Raw genomic sequence first — 8,411 nt, 5'->3', positions numbered from 1 at the left:
GGCAGTGGGAGAATAAGAGGGTTTCAGGGGCTTCCCAATCTTCAGCCTGAGCCCATCACCAGCAGCTCCTCTTTAATGGTCACTTAGTGTCCCCTCTTCCCTGTCCTGTCCTGTGGCAGTAAAGGTCCCACACGTGGTGTTTCCAAGTCTCAGATCTCAGGGTCTGTCACACAGGAGAAACAGGACAGGGGTGCGGGGGGAGAGCACAGGCTTCTTCATATGGGTTCTCATCACAGCTTGCAGGAAAGGGGGAAAGCTTCTGATTATACAGGAGGTATAGGGTATAAAGCAGGAATCATTAAGGACAGGCTGGTGGTGTGCTCGGTGCTTTCCCTGGGAGCAGAGTGTGCAGGGATCAGACAGGACAGGCTTGCGGTGTGCTCAGTGCTTTCCCTGGGAGCAGCGTGCAGGGATCAGACAGGACAGGCTGGCGGTGTGCTCGGTGCTTTCCCTGGGAGCAGTGTGCAGGATCAGGCAGGACAGGCTGGCGGTGTGCTCGGTGCTTTCCCTGCCATTCCCTGGGAGCAGAGTGTGCAGGGATCAGACAGGACAGGCTGGCGGTGTGCTCGGTGTTGGCCGCTCCTGCACCGGGACATCTCTTTAATATTGCGAGTAGGGCTTCAGAGATCTCATCTTGTCATTCCAGTCAATACATCTGTAGTCTGGTTGGTTGTCTCCAGCCACGGCGACCATACTGTTCCCTTCGTAATGTTCCTCCTGATACAGGAGCCAGGCTCCTGATTGCACTTTGTGAGACGAGATCATGTGATCCATGCCTGCGGACCCCAGTGAGGGCAGCGCCTGCGTCAGGATCTTCTCCTTACCCTCATAGTGTATGTCCTCATACAGCGTGATCTTGGGGGTAGCCAGACCACCTTTGACGACCTTCACAGAGGCGATTTTGTTATCGAATGCAGGGATTAAGGCGTGCTCTCCTTCCCGATAGATTTGAAAATCTCCCCTATAATTGATCTCTGTGAAGACTATCCAGGGGTCCCCAGTGACTCGCAGGGAGGAGGTTCTGTTCAGAAAGTTTTTTGTTGCCAGGTCTTGGGTACTCTCACGTAGCGAGATGGCGCCGGTATCACCCTTAAAGTTTGGATCCTCAACAGCTCGAGCCCGCTCATCTTTGCGTGTTCCTGGTGGGTGATGTCTCACAGGTAACAATGTCTCTGAGGCTGAAGGAGAGATAATGTTCTCCCCAAGCAGAGGAGCCAGCATATATACTCATGTACCTGTGTATGTCACTATGTGGGGGGGGGGGGGGGATTACAGGGAATTAGAGAAAGGGGGAATTCAGATTTCCAAAGAACTGCCGCTTATCATGTTTTGATCTTTCACCTTTTACTCTTTCCTGAGAAAACACGATAAGGAAATGTTGTAACGCCGACACTTCCAGAGAACAGGTCACGTGTTTGCTGCGTTTCTTCCCGGAGAAAGTGGGGGATATCTGCCACGGGGAGGGGGAGGGACCAGATTTACACAAGTAAAAACCCGGACACATTAAAAACATTTTATAAAACAAATGATATCACCAACTGTGCCCCTTCTCCTATATGTCTCTCTACCCCGCCCTGTCCCCCCTTCTATCACACACACCCCTTTCTCTCTCCCTCCCCCCCTATCCCCCTATTCTCATTCTCCCCACCTCTACATTCTCATTCCACCCTTCCCTATCTCTCACTCTCCCCCCATTCTCTCTCTCCCCCCCCCCTCTCTCTCTCTCCTCCCCTATCTCTCCCCCCTCCTCTCTCCCTCCTCTCTCCCTCTCATTCTGTGTCTCTCCTCCATTTTCTGTCTCTCTCCCCCCCCCCATTATCTGTCGCTCTCTCTCCCCCCCCCCATTCTCTGTCTCTCTCTCCCCCATTCTGTGCCTTCCCCCCCCCCAATTCTGTCTCTCTCCCCTCCCCCATTCTCTGTGTCTCTCCTCCATTTTCCGTCTCTCTCCCCCCATTCTCTGTCTCTTTCTCTCCCCTCCATTCTCTGTGCCTCCCCCCCATTCTCTGTCTCTCTCTCCCCTCCCCCATTCTCTGTGTCTCTCCTCCATTTTCCATCTCTCTCCCCCCCCCATTCTGTCTCTCTCTCTCCCCTCCATTCTGTCTCTCTCCCCCATTCTGTCTCTTTCCCCCCATTCTCTGTGTCTTCCCCCGTTCTGTGAAAAACCCCATTCTCTCTCACCTCCCCCCCATTCTCTCTCTCTCCTCCCCCATTCTCTCTCTCCTCCCCACATTCTCTCTCTACCCTCCATGCTCTCTCCCCCCCCATTCTCTGTCTCTCTCCCCCACCCCCTATTCTCGTCTCTCTCTACCCTCCATTCTCTGTCTGTCTCTCTCGCTCTCCCACCACATTCTATATGTCTCTCTCTCCCCATTCTTTGTCTCTCTCTCCCCATTCTCTGTCTCTCTCCCTCCAATCTCTGTCGATCTCTCCTCTCCATTCTGTCTCTCCCCTCCATTCTGCCTGTCTCCCCTCCATTCTGTCTCTCCCCTCCATTCTCTGTCTCTCTCCCCTCCATTCTCTCTCTCTCCCTCCATTCTCTGTCTCTCTCCCCTCAAAAGGACTTGTTGTGCTTTGGAAGAGGGAAGGCATGAGTTAAGCTAACTGGAATTATATATACATCATTTGTGACCCTGGTTCCAGGAAAGTGCCTCTCTCTGTGTCTCTCCCCATGCTGTGTCTCTCCCCATGTTGTGCCTGTGCCTCTCTGTGTCTCTCCCCATGCTGTGCCTGTGACTCTCTCTGTGCCTCTCCCCATGCTGTGCCTGTGACTCTCTCTGTGCCTCTCCCCATGCTGTGCCTGTGCCTCTCTCTGTGTCTCTCCCATGCTGTGTCTCTCCCCATGTTGTGCCTGTGCCTCTCTGTGTCTCTCCCCATGCTGTGCCTGTGCCTCTCTCTGTGTCTCTCGGCCGTGCTGTGCCTGTGCCTCTCTCTGTGTCTCTCCCCATGCTGTGCCTGTGCCTCTCTCTGTCTCTCCCCCCATGCTGTGCCTGTGTCTCTCTCTGTCTCTCCCCATGCTGTGCATGTGCCTCTCTCTGTGTCTCTCCCCATGCTGTGCCTGTGCCTCTCTCTGTGTCTCTCCCCATGCTGTGCCTGTGCCTCTCTCTGTGTCTCTCCCCATGCTGTGCCTGTGCCTCTCTCTGTGTCTCTCCCCATGCTGTGTCTCTCCCCATGCTGTGCCTGTGCCTCTCTCTGTGCCTCTCCCCATGCTGTGCCTGTGCCTCTCTCTGTGCCTCTCCCCATGCTGTGCCTCTCTCTGTGTCTCTCCCCATGCTGTGCCTCTCTCTGTGTCTCTCCCCATGCTGTGCCTCTCGTGTCTCTCCCAATGCTGTGCCTCTCTCTGTGCCTCTCCCCATGCTGTGCCTGTGCCTCTCTCTGTGTCTCTCCCCATGCTGTGCCTGTGCCTCTCTCTCTGTGCCTCTCCCCATGCTGTGCCTGTGCCTCTCTCTGTGCCTCTCCCCATGCTGTGCCTGTGCCTCTCTCTGTGCCTCTCCCCATGCTGTGCCTGTGCCTCTCTCTGTGCCTCTCCCCATGCTGTGCCTCTCTCTGTGTATCTCCACATGCTGTGCCTGTGCCTCTCTCTGTGTCTCTCCAAATGCTGTGCCTGTGCCTCTCTCTGTGTCTCTCCCCATGCTGTGCCTGTGCCTCTCTCTCTGCTTCTCCTCATGCTGTGCCTCTCTCTGTGTCTCTCCCCATGCTGTGCCTGTGCCTCTCTCTCTGTGCCTCTCCCCATGCTGTGCCTGTGCCTCTCTCTGTGCCTCTCCCCATGCTGTGCCTGTGCCTCTCTCTGTGTATCTCCACATGCTGTGCCTGGGCCTCTCTCTGTGTCTCTCCCCATGCTGTGCCTGTGCCTCTCTCTGTCTCTCCCCATGCTGTGCCTGTGCCTCTCTCTGTGTCTCTCCCCATGCTGTGCCTGTGTCTCTCTCTGTGTCTCTCCCCATGCTGTGCCTGTGCCTCTCTCTGTGTCTCTCCCCATGCCGTGCCTGTGCCTCTCTCTGTGTCTCTCCCCATGCTGTGCCTGTGTCTCTCTCTGTCTCTCCCCATGCTGTGCCTGTGTCTCTCCCCATGCTGTGCCTGTGCCTCTCTCTGTGTCTCTCCCCATGCTGTGCCTGTGTCTCTCTCTGTGTCTCTCCCCATGCTGTGCCTGTGCCTCTCTCTGTGTCTCTCCCCATGCCGTGCCTGTGCCTCTCTCTGTGTCTCTCTCCATGCTGTGCCTGTGCCTCTATCTGTGCCTCTCCCCATGCTGTGCCTGTGCCTCTCTCTCTGTGTCTCTGCCCATGCTGTGCCTGTGCCTCTCTCTGTGTATCTCCCCATGCTGTGCCTGTGCCTCTCTCTCTGTCTCTCCCCATGCTGTGCCTCTCTCTGTATCTCTCCCCATGCTGTGCCTGTGCCTCTCTCTGTGTCTCTCCCAATGTTGTGCCTGTGCCTCTCTCTGTGTCCTCTCCCCATGCTGTGCCTGTGCCTCTCTCTCTGTGTCTCTCCCCATGCTGTGCCTGTGCCTCTCTCTGTGTCTCTCCCCATGCTGTGCCTGTGCCTCTCTCTCTGTCTCTCCCCATGCTGTGCCTGTGCCTGTGCCTCGCTCTGTGTCTCTCCCAATGCTGTGCCTGTGCCTCTCTCCGTGTCTCTGCCCATGCTGTGCCTGTGCCTCTCTCTGTGTCTCTCCCCATGCTGTGCCTGTGCCTCTCTCTCTGTCTCTCCCCATGCTGTGCCTCTCTCTGTATCTCTCCCCATGCTATGCCTGTGCCTCTCTCTCTGTGTCTCTCCCCATGCTGTGCCTGTGTCTCTCTCTCTGTGTCTCTGCCCATGCTGTGCCTGTGCCTCTCTCTGTGTATCTCCCCATGCTGTGCCTGTGCCTCTCTCTCTGTCTCTCCCCATGCTGTGCCTCTCTCTGTATCTCTCCCCATGCTGTGCCTGTGCCTCTCTCTGTGTCTCTCCCCATGCTGTGCCTGTGCCTCTCTCTGTGTCTCTGCCCATGCTGTGCCAGTGCCACTATCTGTGTCTCTCCCCACGCTGTGCCTGTGCCTCTCTCTGTGTCTCTCCCCATGCTGTGCCTGTGCCTCTCCCCATGCTGTGCCTGTGCCTCTCTCTGTGTCTCTCCCCATGCTGTGCCTGTGCCTCCCCCATGCTGTGCCTGTGCCTCTCTGTGTCTCTCCCCATGCTGTGCCTGTGCCTCTCTCTGTGTCTCTCACCATGCTGTGCCTGTGCCTCTCTCTGTCTCTCCCCATGCTGTGCCTCTCTCTGTGTCTCTCCCCATGCTGTGCCTGTGTCTCTCCCCATGCTGTGCCTGTGCCTCTCTCTGTGTCTCTCCCCATGCTGTGCCTGTGTCTCTCTCTGTGTCTCTCCCCATGCTGTGCCTGTGCCTCTCTCTGTGTCTCTCCCCATGCCGTGCCTGTGCCTCTCTCTGTGTCTCTCTCCATGCTGTGCCTGTGCCTCTCTCTGTGCCTCTCCCCATGCTGTGCCTGTGCCTCTCTCTGTGTCTCTCCCAATGTTGTGCCTGTGCCTCTCTCTGTGTCTCTCCCCATGCTGTGCCTGTGCCTCTCTCTCTGTGTCTCTCCCCATGCTGTGCCTGTGCCTCTCTCTGTGTCTCTCCCCATGCTGTGCCTGTGCCTCTCTCTCTGTCTCTCCCCATGCTGTGCCTGTGCCTGTGCCTCGCTCTGTGTCTCTCCCAATGCTGTGCCTGTGCCTCTCTCTGTGTCTCTCCCCATGCTGTGCCTGTGCCTCTCTCTCTGTCTCTCCCCATGCTGTGCCTCTCTCTGTATCTCTCCCCATGCTGTGCCTGTGCCTCTCTCTGTGTCTCTCCCCATGCTGTGCCTGTGCCTCTCTCTGTGTCTCTGCCCATGCTGTGCCTGTGCCTCTCTCTGTGTCTCTCCCCATGCTGTGCCTGTGCCTCTCCCCATGCTGTGCCTGTGCCTCTCTCTGTGTCTCTCCCCATGCTGTGCCTGTGCCTCCCCCATGCTGTGCCTGTGCCTCTCTGTGTCTCTCCCCATGCTGTGCCTGTGCCTCTCTCTGTGTCTCTCCCCATGCTGTGCCTGTGCCTCTCTCTGTCTCTCCCCATGCTGTGCCTCTCTCTGTGTCTCTCCCCATGCTGTGCCTGTGCCTCTCTCTGTGTCTCTCCTCATGCTGTGCCTGTGCTTCTCTCTGTGTCTCTCCCCATGCTGTGCCTGTGTGCCTCTCTCTGTGCCTCTCCCCATGCTGTGCATGTGCCTCTCCCCATGCTGTGCCTGTGCCTCTCTCTGTGCCTCTCCCCATGCTGTGCCTGTGCCTCTCTCTGTGCCTCTCCCCATGCTGTGCCTGTGCCTCTCTCTGTGTCTCTCCCCATGCTGTGCCTGTGTCTCTCTCTCTGCCTCTCCCCATGCTGTGCCTCTCTCTGTGTCTCTCCCCATGCTGTGCCAGTGTGTCTCTCTGTGTCTCTCCCCATGCTGTGCCTGTGCCTCTCTCTCTGTCTCTCCCCATGCTGTGCCTGTGCTTCTCTCTGTGCCTCTCCCCATGCTGTGCCTGTGCCTCTCTCTGTGCCTCTCCCCATGCTGTGCCTGTGCCTCTCTCTGTGTCTCTCCCAATGTTGTGCCTGTGCCTCTCTCTGTGTCTCTCCCCATGCTGTGCCTGTGCCTCTCTCTCTGTGTCTCTCCCCATGCTGTGCCTGTGCCTCTCTCTGTGTCTCTCCCCATGCTGTGCCTGTGCCTCTCTCTCTGTCTCTCCCCATGCTGTGCCTGTGCCTCGCTCTGTGTCTCTCCCAATGCTGTGCCTGTGCCTCTCTCTGTGTCTCTCCCCATGCTGTGCCTGTGCCTCTCTCTCTGTCTCTCCCCATGCTGTGCCTCTCTCTGTATCTCTCCCCATGCTGTGCCTGTGCCTCTCTCTGTGTCTCTCCCCATGCTGTGCCTGTGCCTCTCTCTGTGTCTCTGCCCATGCTGTGCCAGTGCCACTATCTGTGTCTCTCCCCACGCTGTGCCTGTGCCTCTCTCTGTGTCTCTCCCCATGCTGTGCCTGTGCCTCTCCCCATGCTGTGCCTGTGCCTCTCTCTGTGTCTCTCCCCATGCTGTGCCTGTGCCTCCCCCATGCTGTGCCTGTGCCTCTCTGTGTCTCTCCCCATGCTGTGCCTCTCTCTGTCTCTCCTCATGCTGTGCCTGTGCCTCTCTCTGTCTCTCCCCATGCTGTGCCTCTCTCTGTGTCTCTCCCCATGCTGTGCCTGTGCCTCTCTCTGTGTCTCTCCTCATGCTGTGCCTGTGCTTCTCTCTGTGTCTCTCCCCATGCTGTGCCTGTGTGTCTCTCTCTGTGCCTCTCCCCATGCTGTGCATGTGCCTCTCCCCATGCTGTGCCTGTGCCTCTCTCTGTGCCTCTCCCCATGCTGTGCCTGTGCCTCTCTCTGTGCCTCTCCCCATGCTGTGCCTGTGCCTCTCTCTGTGTCTCTCCCCATGCTGTGCCTGTGCTTCTCTCTGTGCCTCTCCCCATGCTGTGCCTGTGCCTCTCTCTGTTTCTCTCCCCATGCTGTGCCTGTGCCTCTCTCTGTGTCTCTCCCCATGCTGTGCCTGTGCCTCTCCCCATGCTGTGCCTGTGCCTCTCTCTCTGTGTCTCTCCCCATGCTGTGCCTGTGTGTCTCTCTCTGTCTCTCTCCATGCTGTGCCTCTACCCATGCTGTGCCTCTCTCTGTGTCTCTCCCCATGCTGTGCCTCTCTCTGTGTCTCTCCCCATGCTGTGCCTGTGCCTCTCTCTGTGCCTCTCCCCATGCTGTGCCTGTGCCTCTCTCTCTGTGTCTCTCCCCATGCTGTGCATGTGCCTCTCTCTGTGCCTCTCCCCATGCTGTGCCTGTGCCTCTCTCTGTGTCTCTCCCCATGCTGTGCCTGTGCCTCTCTCTGCCTCTCCCCATGCTGTGCCTGTGCCTCTCCCCATGCTGTGCCTATGCCTCTCTCTGTGTCTCTCCCCATGCTGTGCCTGTGCCTCTCCCCATGCTGTGCATGTGCCTCTCTCTGTGCCTCTCCCCATGCTGTGCCTGTGCCTCTCCCCATGCTGTGCCTGTGCTTCTCTCTGTGTCTCTCCCCATGCTGTGCCTCTCTCTGCCTTTCCCCATGCTGTGCCTGTGCCTCTCTCTGCCTCTCCAAATGCTGTGCCTGTGCCTCTCCCCATGCTGTGCCTCTCTCTGCGTCTCCCCATGCTGTGCCTGTGCCTCTCCCCATGCTGTGCCTGTGCCTCTCCCCATGCTGTGCCTCTCTTTGCGTCTCCCCATGCTGTGCCTCTCTCTGTGTCTCTGCTCTCACCCCCCCCCCCCTCCCTCATACTGGACCATACCTGCATGGGTGGGGGAAGCCATCTTGAGCCCTGGCAGCAGACACCGGAAGTTCTCACTGACACTTCCGGCTCTCACTGTTGTGGCTCCACAGCTCAGACCCTGCCCCTGCTCTCCTCCCTGCATTTTCTGCTCT

The 8,411-nt window shown here is 57.8% G+C and overlaps 1 protein-coding gene across 1 annotated transcript; it reads right to left on the bottom strand.

The window, feature by feature from the left end:
- Positions 1–600: 600 nt before the first annotated feature.
- LOC142472351 (epidermal differentiation-specific protein-like) lies at positions 601–1,221 on the bottom strand. Its single transcript, XM_075579417.1, has one exon. It carries the CDS (start codon positions 1,219–1,221, stop codon positions 601–603), a length of 621 nt encoding a protein of 206 aa, XP_075435532.1.
- Positions 1,222–8,411: the final 7,190 nt, after the last annotated feature.

This window comes from Ascaphus truei, chromosome 1 (genome assembly GCF_040206685.1).
Source record: "Ascaphus truei isolate aAscTru1 chromosome 1, aAscTru1.hap1, whole genome shotgun sequence".
In the NCBI taxonomy this organism is placed as follows: Eukaryota; Metazoa; Chordata; class Amphibia; order Anura; family Ascaphidae; genus Ascaphus; species Ascaphus truei.
This window is presented reverse-complemented; position numbering and strand designations above follow the sequence as displayed.